The sequence below is a fragment of the Elephas maximus genome, chromosome 9 (assembly GCF_024166365.1).
Source record: "Elephas maximus indicus isolate mEleMax1 chromosome 9, mEleMax1 primary haplotype, whole genome shotgun sequence".
NCBI classification, from domain to species: Eukaryota; Metazoa; Chordata; class Mammalia; order Proboscidea; family Elephantidae; genus Elephas; species Elephas maximus.
The window spans coordinates 77,379,934-77,402,039 of record NC_064827.1 but is presented as its reverse complement, the minus strand read 5'-3'; the positions used below and the strand labels follow the sequence as shown (position 1 = coordinate 77,402,039).

Genomic DNA, 22,106 nt, shown 5'->3' with positions numbered 1-22,106 from the left:
CACTAAACGCTTGAATGCCGGAGAGCCTTCTGGCAAAACAACCAGAAACTATGCTCACAGATGAAGATAAAAGCAATTCTTGTGCAGTGATCCAAAAAATAGCATCTCTTTCCCCCCCAAAATTACCTGTTTTAATAAAGTAGACACACTGTGCCAGCTGAACCATTTAATTATCTGCAAAAATGATGAATCAAAACAATAGTTTGCAAAAATAAACGACTAACCTCTGATTAAAATGTCTGTCCTCATTAAATCCAAATAAAAGGTACAATATCTTTTTAAAAAATGCAGCCTGAAGAAAGGAGCAATCCTTCAGCTTCGAGGACCTTACACTTGGCAGCAGAAGTGGCTTCCCACGATACCGAGACTGGGACATCTAAGAAAGTTGTGTGATTTACTCTCTTGAACCCAGAGAAAAGTGTGCAGGATGCTGTCCGTGAGGCTGCCCTTGTGCCTGCTGTGCTGTCCTCGGCACAGGCCCTAGAGCCCTCAGTGGCCTAAGACCCAGCAGCCAGCTGGAGAACAAAAACCCCAAACCAAACCCAGTGCCGTCAGAATCAAGTCGATTCCGACTCATAGCAACCCTATAGGGCAGAGTAGAACTGCCCCACAGAGTTTCCAAGAAGCGCCTGGTGGATTCGAACCGCCGACCGTTTGGTTAGGAGCTGTAGCACTTAACCACTATACCACCAGGGCTTCCAGCTGGGGAACAGGGGATTGCTAAATGGTCTGCTTTGTGGGTGGTGTGAATTTCTCGTACTCTTAAGCTAAGCTCTGGCTCACAGCTCTGTAAGGGTTCTGGTGCAAGGCAAGAAGCCTTTTTTTTTTTTTTTTCCTTGCTAAAGGATCCTGGAAAGGGAGGGATTGGAAAAGAAGAGCAGCAAACCAAAGGAAACACGACAAAGGGCAACAAAGGAAGACATGAACTATTCAGAGGTTTGAGCACAGACATGGTCCTTTCCTAAATCTGAGCTGATTCAATGAAAAGGGAAAGAGAACATCTGAGGCTGATTTAATTGTTGACACGTTCTCTTTAAAACTGTTTTACCCCGTAGCAAACTAACATCTCAAGCAATTACTGACACAGGAGTTAGAACGGAAGGTTTGCCTTATATTATGCCAAAAGGTCCCCTGAACAGCGCAAAGCCCCTCCAGGTGTGAGTTCCTTCCCTTCTGGTTGCTGCTTTACCGAAGGAGCTGCCCCTTCCCCTGACTGCACTTTTAGCAGGGAGGGACACAAAAAAGGGTGAAGGGCTCATACGGCAGGGTGAATAAGGTCAGTGCTTCCTCTCCCAGCGTCTCACTGGAATAACAGCAGTAATTACAACAGTTGTAAAAACAAAAAACAAACAAAAAAAACATTGCCGACACAAGATTCCAACTCATAGTGACCCTTTATAGGGCAGAGTAGAACTGCCCCACAGGGTTTTCAAGGAGTGGCTGGGGGATTCGAACTGCCAAACTTTTGGTTAGCAGCCAAGTGCTTAACCACTGTACCACCAGGGCTCCCTGACAGTCATAGCAGCCACCATTTTTGGGACATCCACTCGGTGCTAAGCATTTCACGTAAATTATCTCTAATCCTCAAAACAATAATATTAACCCTACTTCATGCAGCTAGACAGGGCTGATACAAAAGGGTAGATTGGTTCCAAAAACCAAGCCCCTCTCAAGAATCAATCCAACAACCACTATCATTAAGTGCCTCCTGTGTGCCAGGTCCTGGGCTCAAGTGTTAGGAAACACCAGTGAACAGGACACTATCATCCCACCCTCACAGGACACAGAACACTGAACAAGACGTCATAACCAAAGACTAGTCCACTTTCTCAGAATTGGGAAACCAATCAGATGGACAGTTTTACAAGAAGCCCAATAGCCAAGAGGTTTACTGGCCAAAGAAGCTGCCCATCTTGGGCCTAAAAAAGGCACAATCCACCTTTGCTAGGATAAGGGTGAGGAAGGGCTGTGTAATTCATGATCCAAAGAACCTTCTGACAGGAGCAAGGCTGGCATTTTTTTCTGCACAGGGCATATTTAAGGTAAACACGCAAGGCGATAGAACATAAAGATGGGTGCATTTATTGCCTCCAGGTAGCAAGCGATTAAGTACTTCTAAGTGTGTCACCAGAAGCGATGCTTAGGGCCAACGAGGCAAGCTTTACTCTCTCATTCAAAATTATGGATGTTGCCTCGCCAGTGGATCATGAGATCGTTCAGGCTATAAAACAAGTCAGGCGTGAGAAACCACTCTCTAACAAAGGATCTCAACCTTGGACGAGAGTTCTGCGTCATTCACTGTCTTAGAGACAATTTTAAGACAAATCTGAGGAAGAAGGAGCTTCGTTCTCCAGGATCTGTGATAAATATATTCCACCCAAACTCCAGGCTGTAGCACTGAAGATTTTTTTTTTTTGAAACATAAACGGTTTAGGACTGTCATTGGCCATTAATAAAAAGGGAGAAGAAAGCACTCAGTATTCAGAACCCAAACACCAAATAAATGTGTGACAATAGATGAATTCAGGTATTCCGTCCACAGGAAAGGTGGCTTCATTGTTCTAAAACCGATCAGAATTTCTTTTGTCCTAATGTTAATAGTAAGTGTATGCGTTGTGACACAAAAGAGAGGATGCGTGATGGACAAAGGATAACTTTGGATTTAATGACCAAATGTTGCGTGTCTGTCCAACTTCTCCCAAGTTCTGCCAATGCCCACATCTTTAGTTATTAAGCCATCAAGTGTATAAATATGTTAACCTGCGATCTGTCTCCTATGACTTTTGTCGTAACTCAGCAAGGCTGGAGCACGGAAGCTCAGAACACTGGCAGCTGGACGGAGAAGGCAGGGAGGTAGGACTGGACAAGAAAGGAAGCTGGGGCTGGGAAACTGATTGGTCACAGTCCTGGGCCATTCTGGAGAGTTGGCAGGGAATGTACGGAATCTGGAATGGCTCGGTAACCTTGGGCTTGGTTTCAGCAGAGGCTGGCATCTTAGGAGGCCCAATCTAGCAAAAGAAGCTTGAAAGCAGGAAAGATAGAGTGGCACAAAAGTGACTGTCAGTTCAAAAAAAGACTGTTGCCAGTAGGCAGGGTATGGGAGGACATGGGGAAGGGCTCAGGTGGAGCGAGAGGAACACCTAGGGTTCAGTCCCAATAAGTGAAATCGTGGGTTCAGGCTGCCCACAATCACCACAGGGGTTAAGAGAAGACCACAGCAAGGGGACATCCAGGTGCCCAGACTGCCTGCCCCCAGACAAAGGTCTATAACAAGAAGATCAGTAGTAGTTCGTACCTGGTATACTCCCTTTCCTGGGTGGGAAAATATCTGAGAAGGGATGGAAGGGAAGGGCTGTGGAATAAGTATAGTAACAGTAACAACATGTAGCACTTTCTATATACCAGGCTCAGTTCTAACCCTTACCACAAATTGTTGTCAATCCCATTTTACAGATAAGGAAATTGAGGCAACGGAAAGGTTAGATTCCTTGCCTAAGGTCACAGAGCTATTAAGTGAAGGAGCCATGATTCAAACTTAGGCTGAATAGCCTGTGTGCATCACCAGTTTGCAGAGCCCATGAGAGCCACATCCATACCCATGATCCCCCTTTGGACTCGGGGATTGTCCTCAGTCGAGTATTAAAGACCTCACTCTGATGAGGTCCCAGAGATGATCACCCAGGGAATCATCTGAGATTTTAAATAATGCTGGAACTTCATATACTGATTTAGTCCTAGCATGATTCACTCTTGGGAGATGTGTGTCATTCTAAGGGGAAGGGTGCCATTTTCAACTTTGAATTTGACTAGGAGAGGGAAATGGTCACACACAACCTGAGCTAAGGAAGCATCTTGGCACAGTGGTTTAGAGCTTATTAGGGTCTGGAGTCAGAGAGACCTGGGTTCAAATCTCAGTCCTGCCACTTACTAGCAATCATTCAAAACCTCAGTTTCTTCATCTGTAAAATAGGGATAATAATAATAATAGCATATACCTTAAAGACTGGTTGTAAGATATTCTTGGTAAGGGATTTGTTGCAATTAATGACCAAATGCATAGAAGAGGCTTATTACAGAGTCTTGTACACATTAATAGCTCAATGAAAGTTACGTATTATTAAAATAAATTAATTTAATCCATTTTCATAAAGGCAAAAACAACTTCAGCTTCCTAAACTTGTGCAAATTAAAGAAGTTGCCTTAATTCTATCACTTTTTCCTCTTAGCTGATAGTTCATTATTGCAAGAGAGATAGAGATAGAGAAACACAGGCTAATTTGATATAAGCTGTCCTTAGGCAGGAGTGTTTGCCAAACCAGACTGCTTTATTCACCCCACAGTAAGCCTTTGAAGAAGTGGTAAGAGCAGATGAGGAGCTGGGGTTAAGTGTGTTCCCTTTGTTTTCAGTATTTCTTTGGCTAGGTCTTTAGAAAGGCCCCTGCTGCTGGTCCACAACCATGTTGCCTCCTAGGAAAGGGAATTATGATGAGAAATGGGGGCATGTTAAAAACTAGACAAAGAAGATAAGCATAAGAGAAAAAGGTATCAGAAAGTTGGTTTTTCTTTAACTGTTCATGTGCTCAGCAACTTCACAGTTGGGACAGTGTTTAGATGGTACATCTGTGAAGTCCAGGCGCAGTAACTGCATATTTGCTGGTAACATCTCATACATTCCAAGCTGTGTCACACACGAGGCCCCTTCCCACATATCCTCGGCCCTCTGAGGTAGGTACTAGACAGTGCCTGACACAAAGGAAACTTCTAGTAAATGTTGGCTGAGCCATGTTATTTTAAAATTATTGATATTGTCATTGTGCTTATTAATATTGAGAGATGAGGGAATTTAGATCCAGAAAGGTTCAGTGTTATGCATGACATTACTCCGCTAGTCTGTGGGAGAACCAGGGCTTGAACCCAGCTTTCCTGGCTCCTGCCCCTTTCTTTCCACTGCTCCCTGGTTGCCTCACCCTGGGATTTAAGAAGGAGCCCAATTAAGCCAATCTTGCCTTAACTCTGACATGCTTAACAACCAAATAGAGAATGAAAGCACAGCGGGAAGGTGGTCGCCCTTTTAAGAGCACTGAAGTATCTGTTACCTAATAATATTTTCATTTTTCATGATGACGAAACTGGAAAATGTCTCAATTTTTCCTACCCTTAGAGCACAGGAAAAGCAGAAATGAGGGCCTGGAGCAGAAAGTACCCTCCAGGCACTTTTCCTCCAAAGAAACAAAATGCACTTTGGGAGATTTTATAGAAGTTGCCAGCTCACTCTGCCAAGCGCTCCTCTCCTTCCTGCCCCCAAACCACTGCTCAGTCACCTTCCCGAGAAAGGGTTCGTGGGCTGCTTGCCACAGAAAACACCCTCGCTTCTAAGTGATGATGCGTGACAGAATGTCTCGGCTTCCAGGAGGTGCTGAGCTGAGCCGTGCCAGAGAGGCTTTTATAGCAAGTTTTCCTGGATTGAGGAAGAAATGTTCTCTGAGCACTCAGAGAAGTACCCTCATATATCAAAATTATATAAAGGTGCACAGGGCTAAGAAGATGAAGACCACACTGGACTTGGATCATAGTGTGTCCTGAGCGATAATTCTCAACAAATCCTTGGGCTCCTACTCCGATCACAGCGTGCAAACCAAAACCAACGCAAACTCATTGCTGTCAAGTCAATTCTGACTTAGTGATATGTCTGCACTGCTTCCCAGTTTACAGAATGTTCTGACACACCCTGGATCCTCACAATAATCCTGTGAAGGAAGCAGGTGGTTACCGTATCATGTTACACAGGTATGAAAAGTCAGCACTGAGCAGATAGTAAGTTGATTACTAAGGTAACATAATGCAGGGCCCTTGCACAGCTCTAGGGGGCGCCAGTCACGTATGTTGTACAGTGCACAACCTATGAGGCCATCCACAGTGGCTTTGTGTGATGGCCAATAAATGTCAGAGCCAAGATTCTGAATGCCTATGTCTGACCCCAAATGTGCTGTCAAGGATACTCTCTGCCGAGCCATCTTCCACTGGCTTCCACTGCCCTTGGGGGCACAGGGCCTGGCTCGTGGCAGCCTTCAGTGTCTGCTGAATGAAGGAGTGAGCAATCTTTCTATTTTCTTTGCCTTTGTTTACTTACATTCTTAATTCAAAATGGATTTAAGGCAGCTTCCATTCTCTGTAAATATAGTCTCTGCCCTCTCAAGGTACTCAACGTTCACCCAAAAGGTGAAATCTTTCTAACACAAAGCAGAATACGTAAGGGCCCAGCGACAGGAATGTACAAAATACCGGTAGAGTGGGGAGAAACCAGAAAGAGGGCATCTGAGTTGAAAGGGAATCAGAAAAATTTCATGGAAGAGGCAGTTTGGGGACAGGCCTTCAAAGATGGCTCCGCAGAGACAGAAAGAAGAGCAGGTGGGCCAATGGGGGCCATTGGAGTGGCAGGAGCAAATGTATACAAAGGACAAGGGCAAGGCCATAGGGAGCAACCTAGGCTGGTGGGACACAGGCAAAGAAGAACAGCAGAAGCTGGGGAGGCGAGCGGTGGCTACGGATCTCTTCAACACTCGGCAGGTTAGGTTTGAACTAATGCAGTCAGCCACGGGTCGGGGCAGAGGTGTGAAGGTTTAACCTGAGACAGTCTGGCTACCTGAGCAGCTGGATTGAGTACAGGAAAGTCAGTAAAGAAAGAGAGCCAAGTAAGTGCTAGACACCAAAGCCTGATTACCTACCAGGCCCAAGCTCAGCCAGCCAGCCAGCTGTGGGACCTGGGATTGCAGGACCAGTGAAGAAAGGAACACCCTTAACGCTCAGCTCCAGAGGCCTCGTGAGTGGACTTGGACATGTTACGGGCTTAATTCGTAGTAGGATGATCCAGGGCCCAACTTCAGGTTTTGGGGTCTCTCTGTGAAGTCCTAGAGGCAGCACTTACATAGCAGAACACCTCCTGGAGGCGAGAGTTCCCCAAGTCCCTCTGTGTGTTTGCCTGCACACACTGGTCATTAACTTCAGCGACACAGCTACCACAGTGGACATATAAAAGCACATCCAATTAGCCAGACCTACATGAATATTTGCACTCTTAAATCTTTTGCATTTCGAAAGGGTTAAAGCTTATTATTAGCATATAATTTACAGTCCTTTCTCCCAGGAAAGGAATAATGCACAGTAAATGCCACATTCATTTTAATAATACATGTTACAGTCTGTGCCCAACATCTGCACAAAGGTAAAGGAGACAGATTTTTTTGACATGTCCCACTCTGCCATCTAAACACAGGCTTTTTGTTTCTTAAGTGACGGAAGGTTTAATCAAGAAAGCAGGCAATTCATCAATCGAAACAAGGCAGCGTGCGTGCGCCTGACAGCACACACATGGTTGTGTACAGAGCAAACCTGGCCACCTGTCAACTGCACCTTTTACATCAGGATATACAAATACACCATGCGATCCATTCCCTATCCACTCCCATTCATTTCTTCTCTTTCTTATTACATTTTTCTTTATACTAGCTTTTTTTGTCAGTCAGGGCAAGAATAGATGGATAGACAAGGAAAGCAATGGCTGTTTACGCGTGAAGATAATAATTTATATGCCCTTAAAATGACTTACTTCTTCCTCGATTTGAGCACCACTATATTTTTTTTCACTTCATTCAGGAAAATTCCCCACATTGCTATTATCTGTGGCTGTACCAAATATCAGATCCTCAATATCCTCCCATAAGCTCATCTACTACCTCTCCAATCTGTCAGAGGTGATTGTGGAAAATCTCAGTGGAGGCGAAAGGGGAACGGGGTCTGAGATACAAGGCTACATCAAGCCACAAGAGCATGTCCATTAAAGATGAAGACCACAGGGGATACCTGCAGAGGCAGAGGTTGACCAACATTACTGGGGGCATCCACTAGAAGACGGAGAGGAGCACAAGCCCTGCATGAGTTGACACTCACCCAGATATATTGTAAAAGCAGCCCAGGCACACACATGCACAGAATGGAGACACGACTTCTGCAGCATAATACCGTAAACACTGCACAACCAAGCAGTTGTTGGCTAAAACACCTTACGCAGAAAAGAGCATCACTGCTCAGGCATCCCTTTGTTTTAGTCTTTAAGCCTTCATTTTCCAGCCCTGCAAAGCCTTATAATCATTCAGGAATTAAGTTTATTTCAGATTTCCCAGGTGAGATTTTTTTCCTCCTAATTTAAAGGTAGAAATAATGTAATCACTACAAATGAAAGGAAAATATGTTTGTAATTGGTTGGTATGCTCCAGATGAGTTTTTAAATGATCACACTGTGACACATACAGAATTTTTTTTTCATAATAAGATGAAGAGCTAGTGGCAGAAATTTTCACCAATTGGATGAAATATATAAATCATGAATTTCATAATACTGATAATTAAATGTCCATCTTCCAACTTAAATGAGAACTAGATTAAAACTGCATGGAGAAAGCTGATATTCAGAAATCATTAATTATTTTTAATTGCTTTGTGCTTTCCTAGGCTGATGTCAGAGTTACAGGCGGCTCACACATGGCTGTGTTACAGACAAAATCCGCTCCTTTCTGTACAACAGTCAAACTGATAAGACAATGGACTTGTACTTGATCATGCTCACAACCTTCTTGGTGTCAAACATCTTGAAAGAGGACTAGTTTTGCAGAGGGAACAGCTGTGGAGGGCAATAAGATGACTTTTCCAGTAATAAAAAAAGAAAACTGAGAACAACAGAAGCTGAAAAGTTTATTTAAAAAACCCAAAAAGGCAGGATGACCACACACCCTAGTCTGCATGGGACAGTTCCAGGTTAGGACTCCTGTCTTGGCACATTTGTGTGCCCCCTTTCATTCTCAAAAGTAATGATGTGGGGAATAACTTATATACCCAGCCCAATGCTGATGGATAAATGAAGATGTCAGCAAGGCAATCTGACTTCCTACAGGAGGAAAAGAATCCCTCCCTGCATAGTGAGGCTTGGCTGCATTTCTGTGTTGTGGCTCATCCTGAAATCGTAGGGATATTTTTGGTTTTATTAATGCTACCTTTAATATGTATTTGCTTAATTTTACTATATCACATTAAAATATCAATTTAAGATGCTTCTTCAAAAGAGAGAAAAGTAGGAGTTCTTTGGCAAAAATTTTGTACTTAAGAGTTTATATCAACAATAACAAAAGAATAGCACAGCATTGTTTCCTGTATCTATAATCATCTGTTTGTTAAGCAGAACCTGGCATAAAATTGACAGGAAACATTTCTAGGTTAGGAAAACACAAAGCTTGACCAAGCCTCTCCTTACAGGAAGCCTAAGCACAGGTGTACGCATTAGGCTTGGACAGGTTGGAGGAAGATCCATCTTTGCTGACATCCCCTGAGGTCTCCAGTCCCCTAATAAGATGCATGATGCCTACCTCAAGAATATTTCTTTAGAAACATCTCACTCAACTTTCAAACATTTTAGGGGTTCAAACCTAGCGGATACTCCCCCCATATACATATACGTGGGCATACATAAGCACAGACTTATAAAACTCACGGCTGTAATGAGTGACAAAATGTTGTTATATTGTTCACAGCATTATACAGGCTCCTCTTTATGAAGAGGAATTCCTCCCTGGGCTCAGAAAGAAAAAGTTAGGTTCTTCCTGAGCAACTAGATTGTTTTTATCTTACTGATATAGAGATTGTCCTTGGACTCAGAGCCAAATCCAGAATCCTCTTCTTGGAAAGCCTTATCCACATCCATACCCTACTTTTCTATCCTCTTTTTCCCTTTACCTGTATGCTCTCACTTCCATTTTCATTTTGTTACATGGATTTCTGAAGTTATCTTAAATCCTCTTGGAATACATGGAATATAAAAAACTAGTCAAGACACTTAAACTTTTTTTCTTTAATTCTAAGGGGGGAAAAAAAAAAGGTATGATGCCATAATCTGAGACTTATATAGAAGACTTTTCAGGAAAGATAAGCTATTCCTAAAATGAAAGCTAATACCCATTAAAAGTCTTGACGGTAGGAGATAGAATCCAGAAAAACCATACTGAGAGAACTCTCCAAGGAGGTAAAATCTTAAAGGCTTGTCCAAGAGACCAAAGGCACACACTGAGGAGGAGCAGGGTGATAAGTACTGGATCACCAGGAAAGCTATAGCTAGGACAGCAGGAGTCACTGCTTACCAAAAGTAAGAACAGTAAACACAGTGGTTTTAAAAATTATGTTTAGAGTAAGAACAGGCAGCACCCACTGCCACTGTTTAGGACTGATGGCACAGACTAGTGGTTGGCAAACTTCTTCCATAAAGGGCCAAATAGTAAATATTTTAGGTTTTGTGGACCTATAAGTAGGTGGTGAGTGGGTTAATCCGTCGCACCCACTCAACTCTGCCAGTGTAGTGTGAAAGCAGCTACAGACAATTTGTAAAGGGGCGAACATGGCTGTGTTCCGATAAAACTTTATTTACAGATATTGAAATTTTAATTTTATATGATTTTTTAAGTGCCAGGAAATATTATTTTTTTGATTTTTTTCAACTTTTTAGAAATAGAAAAGCCTTTCCTGGCTTGTGGGTCAAACAAATGAAGGTGGTGGGCTGGGCATTGCTGCAGGCTGTGGTTAGCTGACCCTAACATAGATGGATTACAGAGAGTGAGCCAACTAGGTAGCCACCGTTTTAATTCTATCTCCTCCATCAAGGAAAACCATCTTCAAACCCTAAAAAGGAGAATATAGTGATGGGGAATTCAAAGAACAAGAAAGGTGAGGAGACAGTCTAAGCTACCAGGAGCTTTGGTGCTCAGTCCAAGTCTATTGGAGGAATGGTTAAAAACGATGTTAGAATTACAGGCAGTGATCTCTGAGGAACTTTAGTAAACAGAAGCTTCCAGGGGACTGGACAACAGAAAATAATCATATACTCAAAAAAGGATAATAAGAACATTATTGATCTGTGACTTGGAATTGACTCTTAATAAAATGTGAAAGCATATTATGAGGCAGATGGTTTATGAGCACTCAGAAAAGGATAGGGAGATCACTTGGGGCCAGCAGGGCTTACCAAGAACATGCCAAATAAACATCCTATCTATATTTTTTCTTACTACAAAGCAACACATGCTATGACAGAAAAATGAGAAACTACAGATCAGCAAAGAGAAGATAAAGAAAGTCCAGTGAAAAACATTGTAAACACCTTGGCGTGAACCTTCCCAGACCTTTAAGTCAAAAACCAAACATGTTGCCACTGAGTCAGTTTGAACTCACGGTGACCCAATGTGTTACAGAGAGGAAGTGTTCCATAGAATTTTCTTGTCTGTAATCAGGTTGCCAGGCCTCTTTTCCACAGTACTGCTAGGAGGGTTCAAACTGCCAACCCTTAGGTTAGTAGTCAAGTGCAAACCATCTACACCACACAGGAACATTCCCCAGACCTTCAGGTATGTATTTTTTAAAAATGTGATCACATTGTACATTGTGGTTTGTCATCTGCTTTTTTCATTTTATATTCATGTATATCTTTTTATATAAACTATTTTTTAAAATTATCCTTTAAGTGAAAGTTTACAGTTCATGTTAGTATCTCATACAAAAATTTATACTCATATTATTATGTGACCCTAGTTGCTCTCCCTGTAATGTGACAGCACACTCCTCCTTTCCACCCCGGATTTCCCACGTCCATCCAACTAGTTCCTGTCCCTTTCTGCCTTCTCATCTCACCTCTGGACAGGAGCTGCCCATTTAGTCTCATGTATTTTTATCTACTTGAGCTAAGAAGCACACTCTTCACAAGTTATCATTTTATATTTTATAGTCCAGTCTTTGTCTGAAAAGCTGGCTTCAGAAATGGTTTTATAAATTATTGTTTTTTTGATGGCTGAAAAGTGAAGGCCATTATATGGATGTTTCATAATTTAACCACTTGTCTTCTTTTTTTTTTTTTGTACATTTAAGATATTCCTCCCCACAGCCCCTTTTTTGCTACTTAAGAAAAGCAGCAGTGCTCATCCTTGTGGATAAATCTTTTTGCACATCTACAATTCTTTTCTAGAAGAAAATCCTAAAGAAGATGTGTGAGGGTCAAAGGTTTGTTTCATGGCCATTTTGATTAGGGGACTACAAGTCCAAACAAGGTACAGATGCTTCTCAGGACTTCAACACTGACGCAGTAAAAGTTCCTTGTCCCACTTCTGTGGGCAAGGCAGAAATATTGGCTGGACAATGTAGAACAGGTGGCAAATTTTGGCTAGTGGATTTCTGGGTGGCCCAAATCAACGAGGTAAGATCTCGCAGATATAGAATGGGCTGACCAGAAGCAGTGGCCCCAGACACTAGAAGCGTCCACGCAGTAGATCAGGGTGATCACCTGCCCCAGGGGTTGTAGAGGGCATTCCTGCTCGAAGTAGACACTGGGCTACGTGCTTTCCTCCTTCTCTCCCTTGCTCCCTTTCCTCCTTCCTCCCACATTTCCTGAGCACCTCCGTCTGCTAGAGGCTGAGCTACATATTGTCTCTGCTGGCTTCTCCAGCAACTCTGAGCAGTGTCTCTCCTTTTGTAGGTATGGTGGGGAGGAGCTGTCTTAGTGCAAGGTGTAGGAACAGGGATATCTTAACACGTACGTTCTTGAGAAAACATTTTAAAATTAAATATTACTTTAACACATACACATATACATACACATACAAATTAAATGTAGGCTGCTTTGCAAGTCGCTCATTACATTGTTTGGAAATCTACTTATCTTAAGAAGGGACGGTGAGCTAAGGGAACAGTAATCAAATATCTTCAGGAATGACACGGGCATACCAGGCATTTGCACCAAAGTCTTAGCCTCCGAAGTCTGCAGTGAACATGTGCCAGTACCAGTGTGGAAGGAGAACAGTTTCATGATTCATTTCATTACCAGCAGAACTCCAGCTATCAAGGCATTGGGTACTGGGCAAGGGCTAGGGCCTGGGGCACACCTTGCCTTAACTGCTTTTGGAACAAACCGCTGAAAACCCTAGCTTTGCAATACAAAACCGAAACGTGCCACTCAGTGCCAAATACTGTTTATGCGGGGGTGGGGGGTGAGGGGGTGGTCTCTGCTCCCTTCTAGCCAGAATGACTCACAGGCAGGCTGCTGGTGGGTGGGTAGGCAGGCTTCCCAGCTGCGCCATAGTTGCCCAGTGCTGAGCTTGCAGGCCTGATGGAGCCAGCGAGTCCTGCAGGGTATTTCTGGCAGCATCACAACAAAGCATCCTGGACCCTGGCAGAGCAATTTGGTGCCTGCAGCAGCTGAGGAGGCCTGAGCTGCCTGCTGCCGTGGGCTGAGCCTCAACTACTTCTGTTTGGAAGATAAAATACAATTGACTGCCACTTACATAAATGTAACAGGAAGTTTCTGAATGGCTTCCCCTGTGTCTTGAGGCTGTTACCTTGGTATTGCTAAGCTAACAGCTGAAATGAACCTAGACAACACCTCATCAAAGCCACGAGCGAGGAAGCAGTGGTCCAGAGGCAGACAGGAACATTCCTGCCAAACCAGAGGTGGTTTCACTCTGTGGGCTTTTTTTCTGCAGAAATGTTCAGCAGCTGGGAAAGCCATCAGTGAACAGAGGTAAAGTGGGTGTAGCCCAACACCGTGGCTGGAAAAAGATTTGCAAGCTAGAGAAAGAAGTCATCTATTTTGATTGTGCTTTCTTACGTGCATTCTGAACAGGGTTGCCCGGCTGGATTTCACAGGCCTGTTTTGCACCACTCTACCACTAAGTATCTGGGGAAATATTCAGCTTTTCTACAAAACAGGTCATCTTTCCACATTTGTTATGCTCCTTGTCGACTCTGCTGAAATAGCCACAGCACAAAAGAAATTCTCCCTGGAGATGCTTTTCTTAGACAAACATGTTCCTTCTACTGTTTGAGAGCTTGGCTCCTGGGGTGGAGCCAGGGATGAGGTCTAAGACCATCCTTGCTCCTTCCCTTCCCCAGCAGTAGTGCTGCCCAGAAACGGAACCACTGGCTCTTGCTTATACTTCCAAACCTATTAGGGAGTGATCATAACAAGTAAAACTAATACTGACATAAATTATGCCATTGTTCTAGTCCATCTATTTAGTAACCTGAAGTTGCAAGTTTTAGAAAAAAAGATTACCTTTTAAATAACCGATTCATTATGGTACATGAATGAATGCCATGTTCCTGTGTTCAGAGTGTCACTCACCATTAAGGGTACGCACTCGCAAGCGGCACCGATTTGCCACTTCCCCCTTACAGACAAGCACCCCTGACTGGCGGCCCAGTATAATCGGAGGCGAGTTTGTGGGTTTCCTCAGCTCTTAGCAAGTCACCTGCACTGCCAAGCACATAATGAATCTCAATTCCGTAATAAGGCTTGTAAGTTCTTCCCTCCCTAGGTGGAGGTAAAAACAAAACTAGGACCGATGAAGCTCCTGCCAAGGTAACACTATTAATTTCAAGGCTGAGTTTAGAAATCACAGATTCATACTATGAGGGCGTGAGGGGGAGACCGCCAGTGTACCCTCTGGCCACAAACCTGGCTGTGAGAAATGAGAGGCGAGGACAGACCTCGATAGTGGAGGGCAGGCAGACCAGCGCTCAGCTCTGTGCTGATCCCAGGTCCCCATGGGAAACCTGCCCAGAATCTGGCAGGTGAACAATGTGGTGACTATTCTCTGGAAACCTCACTTCAAGTCTGTGAAATCCACACATTGTTTTTCATCATTAGTTTTAAAGCATGCTGAGTGTTTGGCGTTTCTCTAAGTGCTGTGGTGACACAAAGGAAAGGGAAGGCCTGGTCCCTGCAAGAACAGGTCCCTTGCAGGGAAAAAAAAGAGATAAAACAGACAAATGCCATGAGAACACAGGGAGTGTCCAGAAGAAGGAGGTGCCCAGGACCACATAGGAGGCCGCTGGCCATCAGCAGTGGCGCCTACATACCTGATATGGCATACAAATTGGAGTGCTGATACTCATAGTCAGTCCGAGTGCTGTTCCTACCTCGGAAGGTAGCAGGGAGCGTTAGAGAGATGTGCCTGAGAAAGAGACAGAGGAGAAAGGGAGGTTATAGGGTGCATGGCGCATTCCCCTAGACTGAGAAGGCACCTGATGCCATCAACAGCCAGATGGAAGAGTGGGTGCTCCTGGCAAGCCGCCACCTTCTCAAGTATGACCTCTTCACCAGCCTCCAGTCCTCTTAAGGAATTCAGGAGTTTCCACACTTCAGCAGCCACCTTTTTCCACACTGGGAAGGACATCCAAGAGGAAGAAAGGGTTTTCTAAACCTTATGGCATATCTGAGGTGCTCCAAGGCGGGGGGGGGGGGCAGTTTTATCTACTTTTCTGCCCACTGGACAGAATACACCAATGGGACCAAAACATCCAGGCTTGAGCATGAGACTCCGTTTGTTGTCATCTTGGTTTTATTAGGCATCAAATGGTTTCCATACCTACCCCGTAGGGCAGCTGAGGATTGCCAGCACATGAAGCACTTTGTAAAATGACGCTGTTGGGTAGTATTATTACCACGGAGTCCAGGAAACTAACAACCACTGAAAATCAGGAGACACACTCCTCTGAATGTCTATGACCGTGTGTTCCCCTTCAGTCTGCAGCACATGGTAGGTGCTCAAGAAAGCACCTTCATTGACTCACCACTGCCTTTTATGGCACAAGTGTTGGCCAGTAAGGCTCGCAATGAAAACACAGCATCATTAAGTATTTAATACAAAGTAAATAATCCATTTGGCATGGTCATCAGCTGCTGAAAAGTATGATTACGATAACAAGAAAAATATTTAAAATCTAACAGTTCTGGAGGAAAAAAACCCCACCTCTGGCTGGTGTAACTAGAGGCTGGTTTGAAAAGGTGACGAAGCTTCAGTCACCTTTTGGCCCTTCCAAAAGGGAAAGGGCTGGGGAGGGGAAGAACTTATTACATAAAGAAAGCTTTCATTTACAAGTTTCGCTTTTCACGCAACAAACATGTGACCTTCTGGAATGATTCTTGTGTGTCTGGACTCCTGGGAGGAAAGGTTTTCTAGGCAGGCGCTGTTCCCACAGAGCCAGGATTGTGCTGAGAGCAGCAGGAGCCTCCCGGGGACAAGATGAGCACCGAGGGCTGTAAAGGCATTTGGTTTGCCGGGAAGCTGAGTGAGCTTTAATGGTGAACACCTGTGTCACCAACAGCCAGGATGAATCAATCAGTGGGGCCTTCAGGAGGACAGACTGTGTGCTGAGGGCTGGGGGACAGGCACACAGCAGACACACACACACACGGAGGTGTGTGTCCATTCAGTACACTGCGTATTCATTCCTGATGCTGACTAAGAACACAGAGGGCGCTCCTTCTAAGAGCTCTCAGGGGACAAAGGCGCAGGAACAAATCCCTGTGCAATGGGACATGTGCCAGGAGAAAACTGAAAACCAGAGGAGCATGAAAGGAAGGAACAACATGGTCTGTTAAAGGAGAGGGGCTTCTTGTGACTCTCTCAAGGGAGGACACGAATGCTAAAGGAGTAAAAGGTACTCACCGGGTAGTCAGGGAAAGCCAACACTTGGTGTACAGCTAGGGTACACACAGGGCCACATGGGAAAGGATGCTGAATGCTACCCTGAGAGGTCTGAGTTGAAGGCTGAACCCTAGGACGAAGGTTCCCAAACTGTGCTCCACAGGCTATGGCATAGGTGAAGGTAGGTATGAGAGTCACCTAGGGACTTGCTAATCATATAAACTCACAGACCCCCACCTCGAGAGTCTGGCTTAAGGGGCCTGGAGTGCAGCCCAGAACCCAGCAGTGATTCTGAAGATTGGCCAGGTTTGGGAACTGCTGGGAGGGTGAGGAGCAGCTGCAGAAGGGGTTTAAGTAGTTGATCAATGCCTCTGACCACAGCACTTAGTCAATGAAGCTGAGCAAACAGAAGAATGAATTATTGACTGTGGTTGTGGTTGAGCAGAACTAAAATGACGACAGGTGACCATGCAGAGAGCGCTTGCCATGCGCCAGGCCCTGGGGGAGGCATATCACGCATTCTCTACGCTCCTTACAACACCCCTGTGAGGTAGGTTCAGGGCCAACTACAGGATTTGCGGGGCCCAGTGCAAAATGAAAATGAGGGGCCCTTGTTCAAAAGTTATTAAGAATTTCAAGACAGCAACAGCAGAGCATTAAGCCCAGTGCCGGGCCCTTCTCAGTGTGGGGCCCTTCTGAGTATGAAGCCCTGTGAGACAGCACAGGTTGCTCATCCATGAAGCTGGCCCTGGGAAGGTGCTATTATCACACTCACTGTACCAACGAGGGATTTTTCTGAGCGCCGGGGGAAGAGTTGTGCTTCGGGTTGCCAAATGCTTAAGATTCCTAAGCCTCAAAAGCTCTAAAAAAAGGTGCATCCAACTAACTAAGGACAATCTGTATGGGCGGCAGCTACTATGTGGGCGCAGGGTCTGGAGGCAGGCAGGAAGGGTCACGGAGGAGGTGGGGCACTAGCAGACCCTCAGAAGACAGGCAAACCTGGAGGAATAGCAAAGGGGCCAGCCAGGAGCCAGAGGAGGTCAAAGGGACGGTGGTCAAATGGAGGATCACCTGGCCCACATTTGCACAGACCCCTGTGGGGACCCTGCAGTGGAAGGGCAGGTAGGCCCTGCCTCACAGAGTTCACACTCTAGCAGCGGGCACATGAGGAGGTCCACAAAGTTACACAAACCTTTGCTGACAAATGTGGGCATGTAGAGAAAACAAGATGACTGAGTGCTACAAGGGGTGGGGCGGGACGGGCTCTCCAGAAGGCTTCCCTGAAGAAGTAATGTTGAGGAGGAGACTGAGGACAGGCAGGTAAGGTGCAATGGGGAGGAGGGAGGCACGTTTGAGGCTCCACAAGAAGTCTCCTAAGCAGCAGGAAGCCTGGCCATTGGGAGGACCTAGAGGGAGGCCAGGGTGGCCAGGGCCTAGAAAGCCAGGGAGAGGGTGTAGTGCAGGCTGGATGTGGGGGCCAGACCACACAGGGCCTAGCACGAGTTCTGACTCTGTCCTGAAGGATTTTTCCTGCCTGGGGAAAACTGAGGAAATAAAACTGAGCCACCATAGTGGGTGGGGATATTAGCAGCAAGTTATGATGGAGATTATCACGAACCTGCAAACAATTATTGGGCATCTACTGCGTGCAGACCCTAAACAATTTCTGTCCAAATGACCGACCCATAGAAAAGACGCAGACCTTCTATTTCAGGGAAAACACCACAGCACACAGGACTTAACAGAGAAATCAAGGTGCTTGGCCTCTAGCTGTTCCATTCAACATGGACTTTGTAGTTCTGAACTTTCTTGCCTCTCCAAGACATGGGATTCTGCCTGGCTGACCACATCCTGCAATTCTCCCTCCCTTGGCCTGGTTCTCTTCCTTCCTTTCAGATGGTTCTTTCTGGCTCCTACTTCTTCGATCTTTTAAAGGGTGCTGTTTGCAAGGGTTCTGGTTTAGCTCCTTCCTCGCTCCACGCACTTTGCCTGAGAAATCTAATCCATATCCATATCCCTGGTTTTAGTCACCCTCACACACTAGTTTACCTCTCCAGCTTCATCTCTTGTCATTGCCAACCTTTTCCTCCACCAGGAAGACTGACAGTCTTGTAAATCTCTGAATATGCCATGGCTTTTCATGCCTCAGCCTGAATCTTTACCCATGTTGATCCCTGTTCCCGGAATCTCCTTTTCTCCCCCTTACCTACTCCCCAAACTCCTACTCATCCTTCAAAACCCCTACCCAGGCATCTCCTCCTTGGTAAAACCTTTCCTGGGCTTGTGCCAGGCTGCACTGAATGCCTGCATAGCCTCTCTTACTCCATTTATCACAATATATTTTATTCAAGCCTGTCTCCCTAATATGGTTATGCCCTCCTCAGGAGCAGGGCCAAATCTCATTAATTTTGTACCCTATCTTCTAGAATAGTTCCATAGAGTAGACAATTATTGAACATTTGTGGACCAAATCAAGTGTTGAACTTAGTCCACTAAAACCCCTGTGTCTTTTTTAACATGAACTGCTGTTAGCCTCTATTCTTTCATTTCTATATGTGTGTGTTTTCCTAATTAGACTCAAGGGGTGTCTGTATTACACCATGCATCCCACTCCTCTCTGCTACGCAGGAAAACACACATGATGTAAGAAGGCATCATTTGTAGCAGCAACCAGCAATTTTCAAGGCAAAAAAAAAAAAAAAAAGAGGGCCAGGAATAAAGTTTCTGACAGGACACAAAGACATTATGTAGTTCATGCAGTCAGTGTGAAATTAAGAGAGAACTTAAGTTGAAGGCCTGCCTGAATCTTTTACAGAGTAACTGCTCAACAGAAATCTGTTGAATCGAAATCAAGTTACCCAAAATTCCAACTAAAGTAGCTGATGTGAGAGTGGGTGCGGGGCAGTGCTCAAAGAGCAGGAAGTGGGAAAGCCCCCGTTCCCAACAGGCAAAGGATTCCCTGTGTTGTAAGTAGCTTCTCTGCATATCTGCTTCTGCTATTCCTGGACAGAGGAAGCAGTGGATGTGGGGACAGGAGGACCAAAAGGCACATCATGGCTTTCTGTTAATGAGAACGCACAGTTTGGGCCAAGGGGACAGATCACCTGTGGTTAGATCAAATAAAGAAGTCACCTGCTGAAGAAGAAGTAGCCCAGGGGTACTCTGGTGTCAGATTAGCCTGAAAGTGACAGGTGGACAAGGAACGGCTCTGAGTCAGCTGAGTCTCAGAGTGCGTGATGTTCTAGCTCCGCAGCACTTGGTGGAGGCCCACGTGCCAGACACTGGGCCGGGCTTGCTCACCTACGTCACCCTGTCTAATCTACTCGGCAACCCTTTTAGGTGGGAATAATCATCCCCACTTAAGAGAACAGGAAACAGGCTCTCAGAGGGTAAGCTGATAAAGAGAAAGCTAAGAATTAATGAAAAGTTTAGTCCACGTGTACACTGGGGTTATTACTATTTTAAAGTTACCCTGATATATCGTTTTGACTATCAGGTAGAGTGAGATTACTCAACCAGGAATAAACTGTCAGTCCTGAAGACCCTTTTGAAACCAATGCTCGCAGGGACTCAATATCTCTGCCACTGCTAGCTCTGTGGCCCTGATAGATTACAGTCCCTCTAATATGTTAAAGGGGAAAGCAATATATGGAGTTGAGTAAACAATGGTCCAATTATGTACCCATGAGGCAAAACCAGTTGTAGTGGTTAAGACCACTGACCCTACAGTCTGTTGGACTTAGGTCAAATTCCAGTGTCACCACCTCGTAGCTGGGTGGCCTTCAGCAGGGTGTGCTGCCTCCCCGTGTACACCTCGTGAGGCATACAGTAAGTGCTTTACTTGGGGTTCCTGTTATGATTCTTCCCATTCCTGTCATCCCTGGCATTACTTTAGAGTCCTGCTCATGAGTGCTCACCGCAGGACCACTACAAACCACTGGTGCCTTCCCTCTGCATCTAGAAACCCAGACTGCTCCCTGGTTGCACCCCACACTCACATCCTCCAGTCCCACTGGCTGCTTTCTGGTTTCCCTGCCCCCTCACTCTCATTTCTGCCTCAGGCCCTTTGTGCATGTGTTCCCTCTGCTTGAAACACTCTTCCACCAGCTCTCCAGAAGCTAGTCCTTCCTTTCATTCAGGGCATCCCCTCAGAGGCACCTTTCCTGACCACCCTTCTAAGGAAGCACCCTGCCACCGGTTACTCTCTCACAACACCCCCCTCCTTTCTTTGCAGAGCCCTCCCACTGCACAGAACTGTCTCTTTTGTCTACTTGTCACCAGGACATGATCTCCATTAGAGTTTCTCTTCCCTGCCATACCCCAGGACCTAGAACAGTGCCTGGCACAAAGTAAGCACTTAAAAAATATTGGGTAGAAACTTGTAAGATCACCCAATACTTGTTGAGTGAATGAATGAATCTGGTTGTGATTTGTTATTAGAGATGGTTTTGGGAAACTTCCAGGAAGGCTTCCAGTTTTCTCTCTCTCATCCCCGGGACTAGGATAGGTAATGGTCTGGAAACTATAACTCTTTCTAATTCATGGGTGTTTTTATATAAACAGTAAATACATTCATTATGGCATTGTTTCTTTAAAGCCGAAAAATGGAATCACATTAAATATCAAATGAGAGAGGGCTGGCCAAATAAATTATGGTACAACTGTCCAATAAAATGCTTTGCTGTAATTTAAAATGTTTTAGAAGACTATTTAATGAAAAAAGGTATAAAATATTTATTTTTATACTTGGATTTGTGATCAATTAACCCAACACTCTTTGGCTTCTTTCCTATAGCCTATTTGTCTAATAGAGTTAAAGGAGTGTCCCATTCATGACACTGATCATTACAGAGGAGAAAAAGAAGAAGTCAGGTGCTTCATTAGACTGTGGGCACTACATGCTGAGCTCTTTTGAAGCTCCCAAGCCCCAGGGAAGCCATAAGAACAAGTAGGTGCACAATGCCATCAACAGAACTGAGAGGTCAAAGAAAATGATGGTCACTGGAGTGACTTCAGGGGGCCTCAAAGTTAATCAATTCCAGGCAAAATAGTGTATTTTAGCTTTTAAAGATTTCCAGCAGACTAAGGAGAAACAGAATGAAAGACTCTGGAAACCACCCCTGCTTAGGGAGGTACCTAGAGATGAAGACCTTCTGGTACCATCCCCAGTAGTTCTTGTGCCACTGGAACAAGGGACTGACCATCAGAGGCCAAGTGATTGTCTGACTTATAATTATTCCAAAACATGTTTGGTAACTGGAGAATTCCAACTAAAACAGTCCCTAAATCCTACGGGCACTTTACCAAGCCCCCCCCCCCCCCCGCCTCCCCGCCCAGCCCACAGAACAATCCAGAGTAGCCAGGGTGCACCCTGCCGAGCTGGGATATAGTGCTGCTTCTGGTGGCCATCACCACGTCCCCACAGGAGGGACTGGCTGTTCTATAACAAATAGGTCAGCATTGCACATGCTGGCGACAATGGCTCTGGCTAAATAGATGCTGAAGGAAATTCCATTTTTTCCCCCAAGTCAGTCTTAGGTACCTTATTCAATTAACATGGCCACTAAGCTGCAGACAGCTCCATATAAAAGC

The 22,106-nt window shown here is 45.0% G+C and overlaps 1 protein-coding gene across 6 annotated transcripts in view; it reads right to left on the bottom strand.

Moving 5' to 3' along the window:
- MVB12B (multivesicular body subunit 12B) overlaps positions 1 to 22,106 on the bottom strand; it is a 188,061-nt gene that overhangs the window by 75,722 nt on the left and 90,233 nt on the right. For all 6 annotated transcript variants that reach the window (XR_007518573.1, XM_049894916.1, XM_049894917.1 and 3 more), the window contains exon 7: positions 14,944 to 15,038. Coding sequence is in view for 5 of the 6 variants with exons in the window: in XM_049894916.1 (XP_049750873.1) it covers positions 14,944 to 15,038 (95 nt within the window). In the remaining variant the exon portion in view is untranslated. The remainder of the gene's footprint in view (positions 1 to 14,943; positions 15,039 to 22,106) is intronic.